This window comes from Orcinus orca, chromosome 2 (genome assembly GCF_937001465.1).
Source record: "Orcinus orca chromosome 2, mOrcOrc1.1, whole genome shotgun sequence".
Taxonomy (NCBI): Eukaryota; Metazoa; Chordata; class Mammalia; order Artiodactyla; family Delphinidae; genus Orcinus; species Orcinus orca.
Window position 1 is genome coordinate 109,859,252 of NC_064560.1, and position 21,644 is coordinate 109,880,895.

The window sequence follows — 21,644 nt, forward strand, 5'->3', positions numbered from 1 at the left end:
TTTGAGCTACAGCTCAGGCTTTTTGATTCCCTATTACTTTTTGGTTAGGTACTACTGGTGTCTATGATCTGCTAGTCTTGCTATTCTGTTATAAACAAAAATTGGGTTAATGAAAAAATGAATTTTTCTGTTTGATATTGTCATTTAATGAACTGTTTTAACCACTAAAATTACATTAAAATACAGTATGTTTGTCAGCAAGTTATTGTGCAGGTTATGTGTTACATTCCTAAAAATATTAGTAAGATTTCCTTAGAGGCTGCTTTTGCTTCATATAAAAGATAATTCATTTGTTGGGGGCTTAGATTTGAGACAGCATCTGTATTAAAAAAACAAATATGAATTTTTTTCTAAAATTAGTTTTAGATAGTTATGTAATTATATATTTTTGGTCAGTTTAAATTTCTAGTTATTCATATAGAAATGGATGTTTTATTTTAAATAACGTAAGACAAAGTATTAGGTGATTTAAAATGAGGGAAAAGATCCTTAAGTTTAGTGTAAGTATATTTTAGGACCAGCCAATGTCTTATCTAAATTTACTTTTTCCCTTTAATTTTGATTTTAAATCTCTTATTAATAAGTTCAAAGATTAACCCAAATGGTTACTTTAATTTTTTTTATTAATGAGGAGAATCATAAAGAGTTTTCATTGTACATTATTTATGTCCTTTAGATATTGTTTGCTATTTCTGAAGCTAAAGAGCAATGGAAAAGCGAGATTGCAAATCTGGAGAAAAATGTCATACCTGGAAAGCAATTGGAAGAGAAGATTCATTCTCTGCAGAGAGAGCTTGAGTTAAAGAATGAGGAAGTCCCCATGGTTGTCAGGGCTGAGTTGGCAAAGGCCCAGAGTGAATGGAACAAAGAAAAGCAAGAAGAAATCCACAGAATTCAAGAACAAAATGAGCAAGATTACCGGCAATTTTTAGATGATCATCGAAATAAAATTAATGAGGTGCTTGCAGCAGCTAAAGAAGACTTTATGAAACAAAAAACTGAACTACTTCTTCAGAAGGAGACAGAATTACAAACGTGTTTAGACCAGAGTCGCAGAGAATGGACTGTGCAGGAAGCTAGGCGGATCCAACTGGAAATCCATCAGTATGAGGAAGACATCCTAACTGTCCTTGAGTTTCTCTTAAAGGACATCCAGAAGGAGCAAGCCAGTGATTCAGAGAACAAGTACCTTTTGGAACTCATGTCGACTTGTTCTTCGAAATGGGTGTCTGTGCAATATTTTGAAAAGCTAAAGACCTGCATACAGAAAGCATTTCAAGATATACTCTCCCTACTTATAGAAACTGTCAACTCAGACTGGGGAAAGGTATGTTCCTAATAAGTGAAAAAAGCTATGATTAAATGTGAAAGATGATTGTAGAAGCTGCATTTGGTACTTTTTCCTTTCTTCATTCTCCAGTTTAATAGGTGTAAGACTTGTGTTTTTACTAGTGGTTTAAAAAACTTTTAGCAAATTCAAAGGATTGCAATTTTTTTTGCCCCCCCCCCCCAAATTTGCTTCTTCATAGTGCCACACATATGAGCAGAGCTTTTAGCCACTAGACATCTTTTTCCTAAAAAAAATATATACTGTTCTTTGTAAGGGCCTGAGATTTCAGAAACTGAATAACTTTCATTCCTATTTTTGTTTTCTGGGCATGACTACTTCAAGAAATATGCCTCGTATTAAACTAGGGTTTCTTAAGATCTTCTAAAGAGTTTGGAAGCCTATTTCTTGCCCTCAAGGAATTTATATCTCATGTAGGCAAAAAATGCCAACTGGGTACAAAGAATATTGATATAGAAACAAGCAAGTAGAGGTACGGCTCACTCACACAAAAAGCCCAGTTTTGTTAGTGTACTATATATGTACATGTAGAATGAATTAGTTGTATTCTTTTTGTTGTGTAAGTATTCTCTGACTTGTAGTTTGTGTGGAAGATCTGATAAAACCAAAGTCTTGCCGCCTTATGATTAAAGACATTAGATATGCATGAAAAATCCGGAATGATATTCTAGGCATTGCGACCAGCCAATTTCAACATTTGGAATTCGAGGTAGAAAAAAAATGCCAATATTATAAGGTTTGTCTGATAGAAGAGTTGAGACATAAGAACTACAGTTCATTAAAATATTGTGATTAAAGATTTTCAAGGCCTGGATTGAGCATTTGGTATTAATACCTACTGGAAAGAGTTATAAGCTACAAAAAAATCTGAGTTCCAGCTTCATACTTAGCAATAAATAGCTTATTTACCTTGGGTAGTCATAGTTGCTCATCTGAAAAATAAAATACAAATCCCTGGTCTAATTCCTTGGATTTTGGTAGGATACAAATGACATAGTTTGATCTTTCTGCATCTTGCATTTGAAACACTACAGAATTTTAGAGCCAAAGGAACCTGAAAGATCAATCTATCCCATCCCAATTCAACCCAGTTCATATTTTTATTCTTGATTTCACAAAGATGTTACTCTTAATAGTTGATTTTAATGTAAAATTAACTCAGCAAGACCACTTCCCATGAATACTGCATGATTGAGAATTTTTGGAAAAAGTAGATAATTAAGAAGAATTATTTATAGCAGACTTTAAGGGTAAGAAGTGATGGGAAAATCATGTTATATGCTTTCAAGTTTGCTTTCCTGAAGCAAAAGGAAACTTTGCTATAAAAGTCAAGAAACTACAACACCTTTCTCCTACTGTTAATATATATAATCATCCCTGGGGTCTTTTCATAGGGCTTAAAATTGTGCAAGCAGTGTAAGATCCTCTGTAAGACTTTATGTGTCTCACACCTATATGGAGACAGAATCACATAATTTGGCTAAGAGTTTAGACTTTTGCAGCTTTCACTGAGTGGGATCAGATTCTGTTCCTGAGAAAAAGGTGCCTCTGAAATGCCTAATCTGGCATTTGTCACAGAAGAATAATACTCAACCTTCTGCTGTCTTAGTGCTAACTCAGCTCAGGACCTTGAGATAAAGCAATAATTATAAAGCAGTGATTATAAATTTGCAATATAGGTGCCATAAATGTGAAGAACTATGATTTATAATTGATTAAATTTGTGGTTTTTAGAACTGTTCATGAAAATTAAAACTGGAAAAAACGATCGGTGTATATAAAACAAGTCCTCATTAAAATAGGTGATCAAGATTTAATTTAATTTATTTTTAATAAATTTTTTTCAGCTTTACTGAGCTACAATTGACAAATAAAATAGTAAGATATTTACAGTGTCATCATGATGATTTGATATACATATACATTGTGAAAGGCTCCCCACCATCTAAATTAACACATCCATCACCGCACATATTTACCTTATTTTTTGTTGGTGAGAACATTTAAGTTTAGATGATCCAGATTTTAAATGGCAAGAATGCAATGAATTAAAAATATGGTTTCCAATAAAATGAATGCCTTATCAAATATATAATTTATATTCATATACTAAGTATATTAATATAGCAGTTCATAATAGATAAAAGAAAACAGAAATATCAACTGGAACAACATTTTTAAACAAATTTAAGGATGTGTGTTTTGTGTTTTCTTACCACCCATGTCAAGTTAAAACTAAGACAAAAGGTTGCTGCTCCTGCCTTTTTTGCCATCTTGGCTTTTCTCCAGTTTTGAGTAGAAACTGGAAATATTGGCTCCCTTTGGGATCAGTTTTTATTATTCCTTTTGGCCTCAACCTCATACCCTCTTGACTGACTGGAGTTTGCATTGTCTCTGTACCTACTGACCTCTGCCTCTGTTGGGCGGCATGGGTAGGTGTCCTGACAATGAAATGAGTTTCTCAAAATCAAAATCAAGGCTTCTAGAATTAAGCATATATAATGTATTTTAAGTAATTAAACAAGGCAGCTTTCTCAAGATTACCTGTTCTGTTTGAGATTTAGTAGTTGTCCAAAATCTGAAAATATATTGCCTTAAAAGAATGTCCCACCATTAATGAATTTAGTAGCTGTGCTGCCAAAACAGAAACTAGAATGCAGAAAGTGTTCAATAAATATTAGTGAGGAAATGGTCTTGTGCAAGATGTTTCACTTAGATGAGCCTCAGTTTCTCTCCTTCACATTGGCATTCGACTGTCTTTCCTTGTGAACAAATGACAATATGTATTAAAGTGTTTAGAAACATAACATACTATATGTTTCAAAAATTGTTTTTACTGTTGTTACTTTCAATTCATGGGAGGCAAAAGGTTGGTACTATAGTTTCTAATGAATTTTCTCCCTGCTGAAGTGAAAACGTTCTGGATTTTCAAAAACAATTCTGATTTCACATAGTCTGTCCTGTGGTTTGATCACAGAAACCATTAAAATATCTTAGAAGTGGAAACTATATCTCCTGTCTGTCCCGTAGCTGGCCCACCAGTCCTCTGTTGGATAATGTTCTAATTGGGAAAATATGGTTATAGGAGTCTAGCTCATAGTAATGACAGTATTCACAGAAAACCCTAAGAAAAATATTGGTGATAGTTTAGGCAAGATTTTTTTCAGGCTGTGTTTTCTTTTTATATTTTTAATATTAGTATTTTGAGTAGAGAAAGATTTTTAATAAGCATTAACTATGAAGATAATCTATTTCAGAGAAATACGACCAAGATCTCTAAGGATCCTGCCACAAGGATCACTGGCAGAGGAGACCCTAGGGTCCTGGCGCTCCTTCCTGCACTTACATCTGGACACCACGCTCAGCCCTTGGCCATGCAAGAAGCAGAAGCAGAAGCTGGTAATGGGATTTTGTTCCTACTATTCTTTGCATTATCCATAATCCCAGTTCCAGAGGGTTGTTTTGAGGATAAAAGGAAATCAAAGACGTGCACAGTTTTCATGAATGAACAAATGTGTGATATTACTCCTAAGTAATGTGTGTCCTCTCCCCAGGTTTCATTTTTGTATTAGAAGACAGGGTTGCTTTAGGCCCTCTTACTTCCTATCTTTTCATGGTCTTCCCTCCATTCATAAGTGACTCTTATTATGAGGAGAATAATGAGAATTTTAGTAGAGAAGTCATGTTTTTATTTCCTGGCTTTGATGAGAAAGGGTTACACATAAGAGAATTGCCAAATCACTGAGACCTTTCCATTCAATTTATTGAAGCTTATTTCAACTATTTTTAATAGAAATCTTTCTGAAGTGTATTAAGTGTTTTCTGATGTATTTGTGGGCTTCTTAAGGTTGAGGGGCAGTGTTTTTATCTCTTCCTCTCCACCAACTGTCAAAGTGAATGGCACATAGTTTGTGTTCCTTGAATATTTGATGAATTAATAATTTAACTTTTACTTTGTGACTTAGAGTTGTCAGTTCAAAAAGAATTGCACTGTGCTACAGCCCCTTGAGGTGTTCAGAGCTCGCTGAGGAATATGGGCTTATACTGTCTATTTACTGGGATTTTGAGCTAGGAACTGCCATATTCTTTATAAGCTACAGTCCTTTTAGGACATTGACCCCTTGCAGCCTGCTCCTTCCTTCCATGTACAAACCATAAATTGTTTTTGTTTCTTGTCTGCTGTCTCCATTGTAACCTGGAAAAGAACTAAGAATTGCCAGAACAAATCATATGTACAAAGTCAATAACCTTAGCTTCCACATGTTTCTAATTCAGTAGACGTATTAACAGAGTCTTAGAGAATCTCTGCCTTTCCTAAGAAGTCAGTTGACAGTTATTTTTCTCATTGCCCATCCAGAAACCCTTTTTCCTTATCTCTAGGTTCTAGATAGTTGAGAATATCTTTTTGCCAGCTAGTTAAATGCTAATTTACCAATTAGTAGGGTAATACTATCATAATTTGTATCTTGCTTCCTACGTTTCAATGTCATTTTATGTCTGTTGTTATGTTTGGAATAACCTGAGAATTACTTTCTAATTTGTGAAATGCATAGAAGTGAGTTTTAAATATTATGTGGGAGGTCCAATCAATATGAAAGAAATTAGGTTTGACTTAGGACAAATCAAACTATAAAAGGATTTACTTTTCTTTCTTTAATCTTTTTTCCCTAAAAACAAACACATTAACAAATTCGTAAGTTGGAAAGGGTTAAATAATCCCAAACATATAAAGTCCTTCATAATCCTACCACCAGAGAGTACCACTGTTCGTTGTGTGGTTATATTCTCCTAATATCTTACCATTTTTAAAACTAATTTAAATATTAATTATGAAATACTTGATACATGCAAAGAATATATGTAATACACATGTAAGTTATGAACCTAACAACCAGGAACCCACTATTTAACTTAGGAAGTAGAACATCACCAGTACTGTTGAAGACCCCTGTGAGTTTCACCACAGTTCCATCCCTGTAACTTCCCCACAATCTGAGGTAATAAATATTCTGATTTAAAAAAATCATCTTCTTGCTTTTCTTTGTTTTGACCAAATATAGGTATCCTCAGAAAGCTTTTGCTATATTTTATTTGCCTTTTAACATTATAAAAATGGTTTAATACTTGTTTTAGTCTTTGTAATTTGTTTTTTTTCCACTTAATATCAAGCTTGTAAGATTTGTCTTTTTAATGCATATAGCTCTGGTTCCTTCATTTTCATTGCTGTATAGTATTCCATTGTGTGAATATACTATAATTTATTCTCTTACCAATGGGCATGTGCCTAGTTTCTAGGTTTACAAAACCATATCTTAAATGAAATATATAAATGCCACGTATGGTGATGCTTCATTAATCCTTTGATGCTCGTAAACTTAAATGGCACCATTTAAATGAAACTAAAAAGTCAGAAGAGAGCTAAGAGGGCTTCCCTGGTGGTGCAGTGGTTGAGAGTCTGCCTGCCGATGCAGGGGACACGGGTTCGTGCACCGGTCCGGGAAGATCCCACATGCCGTGGAGCGACTGGGCCTGTGAGCCATGGCCACTGAGCCTGCGCGTCCAGAGCCTGTGCTCCGCAAAGTGAGAGGGGCCACAACAGTGAAAGGCCCACGTACCGTAAAAAAAAAAAAAAAAAAAAAACAGAAGAGAGCTAAGAATAATTTTTCTGGGCTAATGTTTTTACATCAACATTTTGGATATTGGCCTCTGAGCCTGTGCCAATTTGTATTCCTACTTTATTATATCAATTATATTAATAGTAATAATCTATTTCTGTATCATTTTTGAATATTACTTAAATGTTATAAACTCTATGTGTTACTAATAGCAATAGCTATTCCTTATTGTATAGTTGCTCCATGCCAGGTACTGTGCCAAACAAATTTTATACATTTATACCTCCTGACAGTTTTGAATCTTTTTTTCATTTGGAGATAATTTCAAGCTTACAAAAAAGTTGCAAAAATAAAAATAGTTGCAAAGAACACTCATATTCCCTTTACCTAGATACACCTATTGGTAACATTTTATTCCATTTGTGCTCCTCTGTGTGTATGTGTCTCTGAACATTTCATTTTTTCCTGAACCACTTGAGGATAAGTTATATACATTATTCCTTTTTACCCCCAAATACTTCAGTGTATATTTTCCCAAAATAAGGATTTTTCTTGTATACCTTAGTACAGTAAATTTAACATTAGATGAAAATGTGTTATACAATTATATCAGTCTACTGTTTGTATTCTAATTTTGTCAATTGACCCAATAACGTCTTTACAGCATTTTTTTCCCACAGTACAGCAATCTGTCTGGGGTCAGGTGTTATGTTTATTTATTAACATCTTTATTGGAGTATAATTGCTTTACAATGGTGTGTTAGTTTCTGCTTTATAAAAGTGAATCAGCTATACATATACAAGTGTTATGTTTAGATGTCATGTCTCTTTAACCTCCTTTAATCTAGGATATTCTTCTCTTTGCTTTTTATGACATTGATGTTTTCGAGAGACATTCTGCGCTCTCCCCAACACCCATCAACCCCTGGCTTTTAATAGAACTGCTTCCTTGTTTTGGGTTTATCTGATATTTCTTCATGATTTTGATTCGAGTTGTTTTCTTAGCTGGAACACTGCATAGGTGACATGCTATCATATCTGGAGGTACTCAATGTCTGTTTGTCTTTTATTGGTGAGGTTCATTTGAGCACCTGGTCAAGGTGTTGTCCAGTTTCTTCACTGTATTAATTACTGTGTTTTTACCCCATCACAACTAATAAGCAATCTGTGGGGAGACACTTTCAAGACCATAAAAATGTCCTTCTCCTCATTAAAACTTTCTGTTATGTTTGGGAGTCATTGCTGAATCTTACCTGATCCAGTCTTTACTCTGGCAGTTGCAAAAATTTTAATTTTTTCACCTCCAGACCTCCTTCTACTTTTACCATTTGACACTTGGTATGTTGTTATCATTGAGAATCCTCCTCTCTAGTTTGCCTGTGTAGTTACTACCTGTTTGTTTATTTTTCTATTTATCTGTCTGTCTACCTATCTACCAACTTACCTACCTATCCATCTATCCATCCATTTATCCCATTATCGTAGGATTATCGGTGTGACTCAAATTCCTATTTTTTCAATATTTTATAGTTCATTACTATACTTAATTAGTGTTCAAATTGTCCCAGATTCAGCTAATGGAGCCCCTTCAAACTGGCTCCTATGTCCTTGTGACATGCCTGTGTTTTTGAGTAATTTCTTAATTTCTGGCATAGCAAAATATTCTAGTCTCATCTTGTATATACCCTAAGCACTGGAGTCAGCCGTTTCTTGAAGATCCCTCGTTCCTTTTAGTGGGGAATTGTATTCAATACTACGATCTGAGCATTGGGTTTCATGGCAATTTTTAAAACAGATGGTATTATTCAATTTTACATATTAGAGAACTAAGTCTCAAGAGAGGTTAAGTAATACAACAGCTGGTAAATAGTGGAAACAGGATTTAAATTCAGGTCTCTCTCTTAAGCATCATGCTCTTTTCAGTTACACTGTAGCCTTTAGTCATGTCATCTGGTTTCCTTTCCTTCCTTCCTTCCTTCATTTCTTCCTGCCGCCTTCCTTCCTTCCTTTTTTTAGTCTAAATTGATACAAAAGTTTGCTGTCATTTAATTTTTGCAGATAAGAAAAAGATCCTTGAAATTAAAGATTCATGCGGTGGACACTGCTTCCAAGAACTTGAAAAGGCAAAGCAGGAATGTCAAGATCTGAAAAGAAAACTGGAGAAATGCTATAGGCATCTTCAGCATTTAGAAAGGAAGCACAAAGCTGTAGTGGAAAAAATCGGAGGTTAGCATTTAAAGTAGCACTGCTACCAGTATAAATCTCTTTGATCCTTTTGAAATGTTCAAATGTGACATTGTAGTTAATGTAGGCGCTGATTCTCTTTGGGGATAACTATAAACTAATTTGGACCTTATTTTTACTAACCAAATTATTATTATTGAACTCAAGAGGAAAATTGGAGCTCTGATTAAAAGGTCACATTCCTTCTTTTTTTGATTGAATAGCTTCTGAGTGCTCAATATGTGTCAAGCAGCATTGTAGGCACTGGGGATACAGCATTGAAGACATCAAGACAAAATTCAACTTTTGATGCAGATGCACAGGACTCTGTTCTCTGCCTTCAAGAAGCTTACCATTAAGTGAGGAGAACTGAAAATAGATTAATAAATAATTTCAGCTCTGAGTATCTGGCCGTATGTTCGTGTAAACCTGGAAGAAAGGATGTTAATTAACTCTTCCTCCTATTGAAGTTAAGGAAGACTTGACTAAGCCTTGAAAGATGGTGTTTGCCAAAGAGAACAGCATTCTAGGCAGCGGGAGAAGACCTGACCCAAGGCATATGGGTCTGATCTGGCCTCCTTTCCGTCCATTCTTCACAACAGTGTCAGGAAATTATCTAAGAGGGATATCTTCTGCCATTTCCTATTGCCCTTTTTTTTGTTTTTTTTTTGTTTTTGCAGTATGCAGGCTTCTCACTGCTGTGGCCTTTCCCGTTGCGGAGCACAGGCTCCGGACGCGCAGGCTCAGCGGCCATGGCTCACAGGCCCAGCTGCTCTGCGGCATGTGGGATCTTCCCGGACCGGGGCACAAACCTGCGTCCCCTGCGTCGGCAGGCGGACTCTCAACCACTGCGCCACCAGGGAAGCCCCCTATTGCCCTTTTGAAGAAGGGAGGCTATTGGGCTCATGAGGCTGCTCCCTCTTACCTTTCACTGTTGACTTGTATCCTGTGCTTTATATTCTTTACATTTGAAATATTTCAGATGCTTGAGCTGGTCAGGGATTTTCTTCTACTGCTGGAGCTTGAATACAATATTATCATTCTGTCCTACACTTTCCCCTCTCATTCTCGTTTTGGTCTAACTCTTCCTCATCCTTTAGGATTCAACTGAGAAGATACCTTATTTGCAGAGCCTTGATTTTCCCCAGTCTGGGTTAGACGGGCCGGTCCTATGAGGCCCCAGAGCACTTGGCTCTTCCTCAACTAACATTCTGCATTTCACTTTTTGGTCACTTGCCCACTATCTTTTTTAACCTATAAATTTCTTGAGAATAAGGAATTATCCTTCTTCTTCCTTATAGTCATGGTGCCCATTACATACCAGACAGTAATAAATGTTTGAATGAATGAAGGACTGAATGCAAGGGTCTCAAATAATGTGTCATCCAGGAAAGACCAGACAGATAGGTTCACTCTTTTTTTCTGCATTCACCTCTGTCGCTTGCCTGAACACCAGTCATCTCTTTCTGCTTCCAGTCTCGCCCCTCCAGTCCATTCTCCATCAGGCAGATAGAGTGACGTTTTTTTTTTTTTTGTCTTCTGGTGTCTGGTTTATTCTGAGGGCACAATTAGTGTTGCTTTATTTCAGTTTCTGGTTTACTATTTGACACGCAGTTTAGACACAGGCTCTGTTAATGACATACTTCCTGAATCAACCTTTTTGAGATATTATTATTACAATTATTAGGATATTTTCTATTCAAAAAACAAAACTGAAGACAACAGTTTAAAATCCCCAAAGGCATTCTAGGTGCATAAGTAATACATAAAGATTCTACCAGTTGGAGAATTTCTGAAGGAATAGAGTGACCTTTTAAAAAGTAAATTGGATCGTCACACTGTCTTGTTTCAAGCCTTCAGTGACTTGTCTGGCTCTCGGTATGAAATACAAACACTTTAACATAGAGTTTAAGAAGCCCTTCATGATCCCACATCTGCCACCCCTCAGCCTTGTTCCCTACCACTGCCCCTGCTCTAACAGAGCTGTGACAGGGGTTTCATTGTCTCTTTTCTCCGAGCCTCTTTGCATCTCTTCCTTTACCCCACCATCTGTCTTCCCATCGGGTCACATTGCCTGGCTAACCCTACTTATCAAAGCCCTGGCTCATGCCTTCCTCAGAGAGGCTTTCCTAACTACCCCAGACTTGGTCAGGTTCCTCCGTTAGACATTCCCCACAGCTCCTATGAGTTTTGTAACATTCATGAGCTTGCCATTATTTATTGTCTCTAGTCTCCTTTGGAGTGTGATGGTGACAAGGATGAAATCCTGTCCTAGCACTTAGCACAGTACCTGGCATCATAGCACACTCGGTAAATCCTGTTGCCCAAGAGCAGCCACCTACTCCCACCTACCGCTTGCTAAGTCTGCTAGACATAGGTGATAATTACTTTAAGGAAAGAAAGGGTTTTAGGAATTTTGAGATAAAAAACAACACAGTTCCCGTGGTGATTGCTTAGGTCTTTCATAGAGGCCAGAGAGTAAATTTGTCCAACTGTGGATGTAGATACAGTGTGGCTACTGTAAATTGGATGAAAATCTGTTTTACATAATAAAATGACAAGGGCAGTTGGATGTGATTATCTTTATAAATAATAATATTTAGCACCATACATTGTGATCATACAGTAGTTATTCTACATAGTGCTTTTTGAGGCTGATAACTTCTATAATTCGTGGACTTAGAAATAATCCAACAAAGTTGATAGTTAGCTCAAAACAGCAGGCTGATAAAAGGAGTCAGGGTCAGAATTTAAGTCATTTGATAGTTTGATTTCAGTGTTTGTCTTAATGGAAATCTATTAGTTGATAATATTTTTGTTACTGTGGTTGTTTTTTGTTTCTTAAATTCCATTTTCCACTGTCATGGGAGCATTTATTGAAAAGTGATGGAGTAAGAGTGAGTGGTTTAGAAATATACAAGCTATATCCATCACTGGGGGAACAGATTGATTCATTCCCCAACTTATAGGGTGTGTTGAAAGGGTGGCATAACAGGAAATATGGGGTGCCATGTTCATAGGTATTAAATGTTGATATTGCCAGGCCTTGTATAAGGTGCTGTTCACTTACTATATTATTTCCATTATAATCTTCAAGGTAGGTGATACTGTCCCCACTTTACATATGAAAAAACTCAGGTTCAGAAAGATTAAGTAATTTGCCTAAGCTCATCCAGCTGGTTAGAAGAAAAGCTAGGATTTAAACCCGTGTCTCTCTGGCTCTGAAATTCATGCTTTGTTCTCTTTACCACATGGACTCCATCAGTCTCCTCATCTTCTTTTAAAAGTTCAAAGAATTGAACATCTTACATTATTTCTGAAAATGGCACCTACTTAAGCTTAATATTTTTTAAATTTTGTATTGAGGTACTTGTTCAATGATCATTTATATGAGCATAGACTGTATACCAGGGTCCATGAGGGACATGGAATTAGGAAACCTACTATGTTTCTAAATAAAGCCTTTAGTCTAACCGGAAAACAAAACACACGCATATAAAACAATTGGAAATTTATTCCAGGACAGTGTGTAACCCAGAACAAGATGAAAATGGAATATAGATTTAAAGTGCTGAGAAAATAGAACAGGGAGTGGTCAGATTAGGGTTTATCAGGGAATGAATGACACAGGGAGCAAATGGAAATTTTTCAGTCTCCTTTATAGAAATTTGTGCTGGTAATTTAAGGGAAAGACTGAGAGAAAAAGAGATTCATTGACCAATATACTATAAACTTTCTTTTTTAGAAGAGAACAGTAAAGTTGTTGAAGAATTATTAGGAGAAAACAGTGACATGAAGAATAAATTGGAAGAACTGAGAACACTTTGTAAAACACTACCACCAAGGTAGGCTTTTACTATTACAAAGAAATCGTTTATTTCTGAGTGTCTTTGCTTTTTTTTAAAATATCAGTTGTATCAATAATATCATACCAAGTATATCAGTTACTTTTATTGTTACATAGCAAAAAGTATAAAGAAGAAGAAAATCTTCTAAAACCCTGTCCCCAGAAGATATCCTTTATTTAGTATATGTGCTGCCAAAGCGAGCACTTTACCCTTTATTTAAGCCCTTTTATACACACACAACATGTGCACATGTTTTAAAAATTGAGATTATCGTATAAGCTATTTTGTAACCTTTTGTTAATACTATAAGATAAACACTTCCTCCGTGTCATTGGATATACTCCTATAATGTGCTTTTCCATAGCTGCATAGATTTTCATCATGGGCATTTATCATGATTTATTTAAGTAACTGTAACACAAGTTGTTGGCATTTTTCTCCTAAATAATTATAATAAAGATCCTCGTATGTGAATTTTTTTAGCACATCTTAGCTTATTTTATTGGAATATATATATATATATTTTTTTTTTTTCCAGTTACATTTTTCACTTAAAATCTCTGTTTTTGCAATCTTTGGTTTGTTTTTAGGTCACTGTCAGAAGGGACCATTGAACATTCTTGCCTGCCATGCAATGCGGTGGCCTTGGAAGAACTTCGTGGGCAGTACATTAAAGCTGTAAAAAAAATTAAGCGTAAGTCCCTAAAGAGATTCCCAAGATTTTAAGGTGGTTTGGGTCTTTTTTGTAACTAGCAGTAGTAATTTTGGGGAATTTTCTGAACTACCTTGTTCTTACCTGCTTTTAGAAGAGATCACTGACAGCTTTTCTAAGTTATGTAGATGATTTTGCCCAAGTAAATTTGGAGTTTGCCCCCCAAATTTAGGAAGTGGCACAAGGATAGAGCTATTTTTATATTGTTAATTATCCTGGGGCGTTTTTTTTGGACACTAATATATATTTTTTTAAAGTATAATTGACATATACCACTATATTAGTTTCAGGTGTATAACATAATGGTTTGATATTTGTATGTGATCACCACAATGTCTAGTTTCCCCATCACCATACAAAGTTACAAACTATACAACACAGTAGTAGTTCCCCCTTATCTGAGGATTTGCTTTTGTGGTTTCGGTTATCTGTGGTCAACTGCAGTCAGAAAACATTAAGTGGAAAATTCCAGAAATAAATAGTTAATAAGTGTTAAACTGTGGGCCATTCTGAGTAGCATGATGAAATCTCATGCCATCCTGCTACATCTGCCTCCAGATATGAATCATCTCTTTGCCCAGCATATCCTGCCTGTTAGTCAGGATAGCCACCTTGATTACCAGATCCACTGTATCACAGTGCTTGTGTTCGTCACCCTCCTTTTACTTAATAAAGCCCTCAAAGTACAAGAGTAGTGATGCTGACAGTTCATCTATGCCAAAAAGAAGCCGTAAAGTGCTTCCTTTAAGTGAAAAGGTGAAAGTTCTTGACTTAATAAGGAAAGAAAAAAAGAATCATATGGTGAGGTTGCTGATCTACAGTAAGAACAAATCTTCTATCTGAGAAATTGTGAAGAAAGAAAATAAAAGTGTATGCTAGTTTTGCTGTCACACGTCAAACTGCAAAAGTTATGGGCACAGTGAATGATTAGTGCTTAGTTAAAATGGAAAAGACATTAAATATGTACAATAAGATATTTTGAGAGCGATCACATTCAAATAACTTAGTTAAAATATATTGTTAAGGGCTTCCCTGGTGGCGCAGTCGTTGAGAGTTCGCCTGCCGATGCAGGGGACACGGGTTTGTGCCCCGGTACGGGAAGATCCCACATGCCGCAGAGCGGCTGGGCCCGTGAGTCATGGCCGCTGAGCCTGTGCGTCCGGAGCCTGTGCTCCGCAACAGGAGAGGCCACAACAGTGAGAGGCCCGCATACCACAAAAAATAAATAAATAAATAAAATAAAATAAAATATATTGTTAAAATTGCTCTATTTTATTATTAATTATTGTTAATCTCGTACTGTGCTTAATTTATAAAATAAATGTTATGACATGTATGTATGTATAGGAAAAAATGTAGTATATTTAGGGTTCAGTACTTGGTTTCAGGCATCCATTAGGGGTCTTGGAATGTATCTCCTGTGGAAAAGGGGGGACTACTGTACAATATTATTCACTATAGTCACCGTGCTGTACATTACATCCCCATGACTTATTTATGATTGGAAATTTGTACCTATTGACCCTCTTCTCCCATTTTTCCCACCCTCCAACCCTCTCCCCTCTGGCAACCACCAGTCTATTCTCTATTTGCTTTGTTTTTTTAGATTCCACATATAAGTGAAATCATACAATATTTGTCTTTCTCTGTCTGACAGTTCACTTAGCATAATGCCCTCAAGATCCACCCAGGTTGTCACAAGCAAGCAATTTCATTCTATTTTATGGCCAAGTAGTATCATTGTATGTATGTACCACATCTTCTTTATCCATTCATCCATTGATGGACGCTTAAGTTGTTTGGCTATCTTGGCTATTGTAAATGATGCTGCAATGAACATAGGCGCACGTGTATCTTTTCGAATTAGTGTTTTCATTTTCTTTTGGTAAATACCCAGAAGTGAAATTGCTGGATCATATAGTAGTACTATTTTTCTTTTTTTGAGGAATCTCCATATTGTTTCCCATAGTGGCTGTACCAGTTTGCATTCCCATCAACAATGCATAGGGTTTCCCTTTTCTCCACATGCTCACTAACACTTCTTGGTCTTTTTGATGGTAGCCATTCTAACAGGTATGAGGTGATATCTTATTGTGATTTTGATTTGCATTTCCCTGATGATTAGTGATGTTGAGCATCTTTTCATATATTTGTTGTCCATATCTGTGTTTTCTTTGGAAACCTGTCTATTCAGATCTTCTGCCCATTTTTAATCAGATTGATTGTTTTTTGTTGTTATTGAGTTGTATGAGTTCTTTGTATATTTTGGAAATTAATCCTTATTGGATATATAATTTGCAAATATCTTCTCCCATTCAATAGGTTGCCTTTTTTATTTTGTTGATGGTTTCCTTTGCTCTGCAGAGCATTTCAGTTTGGTGTAGTCCCACTTGTTTATTTTTGTATATATTGCCACTGCTTTTGGAGTTAGATCCAAAAAAATATCACTAAGACCAATGTCAGTGAGCTTACTGCCAGTGTTTTCTTCTAGGAGTTTTATAGTTTCTGGTCTTACAATCAAGTCCTTAATCCATTTTGAGTTGATTTTGTTTATGGTATAAAGAAAGTAGTCCAGTCTGATTCTTTTGCATGTGGCTACCCAGTTTTCCCATCACAATTTTTTGAAGAGATTGTCCTTTCCCCATTGTATATTCTTGCCTCCTTTGTTGTAAATTAATTGACCATGTGTGAGGGGGTTTATTTCTGGGCTCCGTATATTGTTTCATTGATCTGTTTGTCTGTGATGTCAATACCAAACTGTTTTAATTACTATAGGTTTGTATTGTAGTTTGAAACCAGGAAGCATGATGCCTCCAGCCTTTGTTGTTCTTTTTCAAGATTGTTTTGGCTATTTGGGATCTTTTGTGGTTCCACACAAATTTTAGGAATTTGCTAAGCTACTCCAGCTTTCTTTCGGTTTCCATTTGCATGAAACATTTTTCCATCCCTTCCCTTTTAGCCTGTATATGTCCTTACATCTGAAGTGAGTCTCTTTAAAATTTCTTGTATTTCCTATTTTTCTGTTGAAGTTCTCTCTGTGTTCATTCTTATTGGTGAGCGTCTTTATGACCATTACTTTGAACTCTTTATCAGGTAAGTTACATCCCTTTCATTAAGGGTTTTTTCTGGGGTTTTGTCTGGTTCTTTCATTTGGAACATATTTCTCTGTTTCTTCATTATGCTTGACTCTCTATGTGTTTATTTCTATGTAACAGCTACCTCTCCCAGTCTTGAAGGAGTGGTCACAGGAAGACTGGGGTGTGTTTCAGGCTGCTGTCTGTGCAGTGTCCTGGGGGTTGTAGCTTGCCAAGAATTATCTCTCCAGTTGTTTCAGTCCTGTGGGGTCCAGAAATGCAAGCCCTCTAGCCACCAGAGCCAGGTGTTCAAGGGGTGTCCCCTGTGTGAACTGTGCACACCTGCTGGGTTTGGTGTGGTGGGGCTTCAGTGGAACACCAGGCTGGGTTTGGCATGGTGGGGCCACCATGGAGTCCAAGGGTGGGGCAAGTGGCTCTAGCAAGGTAGAGGGAGAGTGTAAAAATGGCGCCTGCCAGGGCCAATACTAGTAAGGTAGAAGAGTACAAAAATGGTTCCCGCCAGCACCTCTGTTCCCTGGGAGAGTTCTAACAGATCCTGCCCTTCTGGCAGATGCTTTAAGATCAGCAAGTACATCTCCCTTAACATAAGGTCTAGGCATTTTTAATGCTGCTGTTTTTGCACTGGGTTCCTGAGTTGAGTGAGTCTGTGCGTGAGTCCTGTAGGAGTGGAATCTCAGGTTCCTACAGCACTTTGTGTCTTCTGGACGTAAGCCCCATTAGTTTTCAAAGCCAGGTGTTTTGGGGGCTCATCTCTCTGGAGCAGGTCCTAAGGGTTGGGGCACCTGATGTGGGGCTCAAACCCCTTGCTCCTCAGGGAGAAGCTTTGTTTTTGTGATATTCCTCCTGATTGTGGGATGTCATGCCAAGGGTGAAGGTTTTGGCAAGATTGTGTCTCTGCATCTCCTACTCACCTTGATGTGTCCCCTTTGTCCTTTGTGTGGGGTGGCTCTTGGGCTAGTTCTCAGGTCTTTTTCAGAGACAGTTGTTCCATATGTAGCTGTAGATTTGGTGTGTCCGTGGGAGGATGTGAGTTCAGGATTTCCTGTACCGCCGTCTTGAACTGCTTCCAAGATTTTTCTTCTTGGACACTAATATTAAACTAAAAATTTCATAATCTTACAACTTAAATAACTACTACCAAAGAAAATGTCATATGAGTTTAAATGAGCAATTACTACTTTCTTCCATAAACTTTTAAGGACCATGAAAAATGGATGTAATTAGGAATTGTTCTGTTGTCTCTATTATTTTCATAATGGATTATGTCATAGATGTAAATTTATCAAGTCCTGTAGTACTAGGTGGTGCCGCATATCCTGCAGAACATTTCTGTGGTTTATGTTTTCCCAGTAGAATACCTCCTGGTTTTTAATTGCAATATTGCATAGTTGGTATGTATGTCCCAGAACAATACCAGTGTTTATGTACAAGAAATGTATATTTACCTACTAAAATTGCATTCATTTTAAACAGAATGAGTGGGAAAGGTCTCAAGTTCCAAATATAATTGGTAGATCATCAGAATCATGGTGGGGATGTTTTGAAAAGCCCACTCAGTATCAGTATAGAGAATGTGCTTCTTAGCTGTTGCCAGTACTAACAGAGTACATATTACTAGAAAGAAATTTACTTTTTGTTAACAATTATAGTGATTGGAAAGTGAAATTTTAAGCTTTTCTTTTTCATCCTAACATGATAACTTGTTGTGTATTTATGTGTATTGTTTTACATTTTAGAAGTTGGTTGGAAGTTTTGTTTTGACATGTACTCCATCAAAATTTTTCCCACTTGAAGTAATGAAAAATAGTCTTCCACTTAGCATTTTTGCATAGAATGTGTAATTTTCAGGAAGAGCTTACTGATATTGAGGGAGATTCCATTATGAGTTGGAATCCTTAATATAATAGGGTTGATAATATTCTAGAGGTAGGATGTAGTCCTGGATTTAGGACAAAATGTTAACCTTAAATAGTGGAAGTTCCAATCAAAGCACACTGAGTTAAACATAAAAGGAAGACTTGAAAGCTGTGAACTATTTTTAAATGCAAATTTCAGGAGGCATCATAAGTCTCATCTCTCTCCCTGCAATAGCATTTTGTACGTATCTCTCATGGATTGTAGTATTATATTTAGTTGGATACTCAAAAGTGCTGCCAGAAAATTGAATAAATAATGAAACATGGATTTTCAGAGCGCAAGTAAACAGAAGAATATGAATCCAGCTCATATTACCTCATTTCTCTCTTTCTTTGTCTGCTTCTCTCTTCCTTTCTGCCTTACCCTTTCTGTATATTTCTTTTTTCTCTTGTCTTAACTAGACGTAATATGTAATTGGAATGTATAAATATCTGTGCCTCATATTAATGATAACTGCTTGCTTCAGTGTTTCAAAATATGACAGTTTCCCTGGGGGATATGCCATGTTACCATATATGTCTGTCATCATTGTAAAAGGACTTTTGGATTACTCCTGCTTTGAGTCTACCAAAATGGTGACCGGAAATATTCCATTTTAATGATTGTAGAAAACTATAATGTTTAAACTATACATCCAGTCACTTCATCTCCCAGAAAATTGGTCTGAAGTCTGCCTCTCCTGTTTTGGAAAAACTGCTAATAAACGTGCATTTTGTGGGGATTCCCCCTGCCCCCAGGTGATATGCTTCGTTATATTCAGGAGAGTAAGGAAAGAGCTGCGGAAATGGTAAAAGCAGAGGTATTGCGAGAACGTCAAGAAACCTCCCGAAAGATGCGCAAATATTATTTGATTTGCCTCCAGCAGATTTTGCAGGATGATGGAAAAGAGGAAGGGTAAGTTCTGTCTGAACAGTGTGTCCTGAGAGTACCAGGACAGCATGTTGTCATTTTCTAAGCATTTTCCTTAGCCACAGAATTAACTGTGTCTACATGATGAGCCATTAGGGATTAAGAGAGGCTTAATGTCTGTGCTGCCCTAAGTGGTGGCAGAGCATATAGGAAAACAGAAATCCTGGGGCTAAGGAAACTTCTTTTTTCCTTTAAACTGTATTAATTTCATATTCTGGAATTCCCCACAGGGCTGAGAAAAAGATTATGAATGCTGCTAGCAAACTTGTTATGATGGCAAAATTGCTGGAAACACCTATTTCTAATAGATCCCAGAGCAAAACAACACAGTCAGGTATGTCAAAATGAGTTACTTGAAGGATTTTTCTCTCCCTCTTTTTTAGATATTTAATATCTTTAGTATGAGAGTAGGGAATGTAAGGAGTGAGAGCTGAGTTATCCTATTGTGTGCATGTTTTACTTAAACTGGAAACTTACAAAAAAACAGTGTAGAGTTTCCAGTTCAAGTAGGCAGACTGAGCTTACCCACCAGCTTCCTCCTGCTGCTTCCATCCCTAGAAATGATAGAAAAGATTTTAAACGACAGTATAGAAGGAGAAAAAGAAGAAATTGTAACTGAGCTTTTAAAAGTTACAACTGATAAATCAGAGGCTGTGAGAAATCCCTGAAAGAAGGCAAACACTGTAAACTGAAGATGGAAACCTCAGTTCAAAACTCCCAGAAGATGATAGTTACAAGTGGGAGCAATATTGAAACTGTTCTACGTGTGAAGGTGGTATGTTCCAGGAGAAGTAGTAAGCCTAAGGGATACCAATGGGGTAATTAGCTGGTGTTCCAGAGCAGCTGAAACCAGGTGGGATTGCCCTCTTTATTTCTACTTATCTTTCTTCCTGAACCTCAGATTGGGCTAGGTAAGAGCAACAGGAACAGAGAGTCTGGGAACTGGGCAGTGCTCTAGGTGGCTAGCCACACCAAGGAGGAGCTGAGAGCCCAAATCCCAGAGTACCAGGTATCAGATCTTTCTACCCTGCTGCTCATTCCTTCCCACTCCACTTCCAACTCCTTTAAACAAGCAGCAGATACTGTACTCAGGACATCTGAAAGATAAGCATTCAACCAAGAATTACCACATATTTATAGAAAGCCAGCACCATGAAGAAAGATACCAAACTCAAAATAAGACAAAGCAAAAATAAAAAAAAAAATCCACAACAGAACTTATACCTAAAAAGATAGAATTAATAGAACAAACAACAGGACCTGAGAATGTTAGAAAAATACAGTATTCTCAGAAAGATGTAGGAGGATATTATAGAGGAAACTAACAATATGCTAAGATTTATACTATTTTCAAGGAGAAGATGTAGATACTGATAACTCTAGAGATTGCTAGAAAAATACAAGTTTAAGTATGTGTATAAAAATTTAAGGCTAACTAATAGAGAAATAGAATATATAATTTTCAAAGCAGTAGGGGTAAAACTTGGAAGAAAACGTTTCAATCTAATAATCTAGAAAGAGGAAAAATACATGTAGAAAGCATGGGTAAATAGAAAATAATAGTAGGTTGAAACATCAGCAGTCACACTAAATGTGAATTGGTTAAACTCACTTATTAAAAGACCACAATTTTCAAACAGTTTTAAATATTCTAGACATATGTTATTCCAGATAAGAACATTGTCAAAAATTCAGAATAAAGGGCTGGAAAGTGATATACCAAGCAATGCAATGTTGATATTAGATAAATTATAGAGTTAAATACAATATTAGGTAAATTAGAGTTAGCATGAAACTGACCAAAGTGATAGTTCATAATGATAAAGGAGCAACCTCCCAAGAAGCTATAAATGAATTCTTTCTGTTCAAAATAAAATAACTTAAGAATATATGAATCAAAAGCTGATGGAAAAACATGAAAAACATTAGTAAACTCCCAGTCACACTGGGAGGATTTGAACATATCTGTGAGGAAAT

General features: G+C 36.4%; 1 protein-coding gene across 4 annotated transcripts in view; it reads left to right on the forward strand.

The window, feature by feature from the left end:
• The window catches only part of CEP152 (centrosomal protein 152), a 96,567-nt gene that overhangs the window by 72,751 nt on the left and 2,172 nt on the right, over nucleotides 1–21,644 (forward strand). For 2 of the 4 annotated variants that reach the window (XM_049706035.1, XM_033408397.2), the window contains exons 20-26: nucleotides 677–1,327; nucleotides 4,606–4,747; nucleotides 9,022–9,189; nucleotides 12,932–13,031; nucleotides 13,625–13,728; nucleotides 19,496–19,652; nucleotides 19,898–20,001. In XM_049706035.1, coding sequence (XP_049561992.1) covers nucleotides 677–1,327; nucleotides 4,606–4,747; nucleotides 9,022–9,189; nucleotides 12,932–13,031; nucleotides 13,625–13,728; nucleotides 19,496–19,652; nucleotides 19,898–20,001 — 1,426 coding nt within the window. The remainder of the gene's footprint in view (nucleotides 1–676; nucleotides 1,328–4,605; nucleotides 4,748–9,021; nucleotides 9,190–12,931; nucleotides 13,032–13,624; nucleotides 13,729–19,495; nucleotides 19,653–19,897; nucleotides 20,002–21,644) is intronic. The other 2 variants (XM_033408398.2, XM_033408401.2) reach the window with 1 other exon arrangement.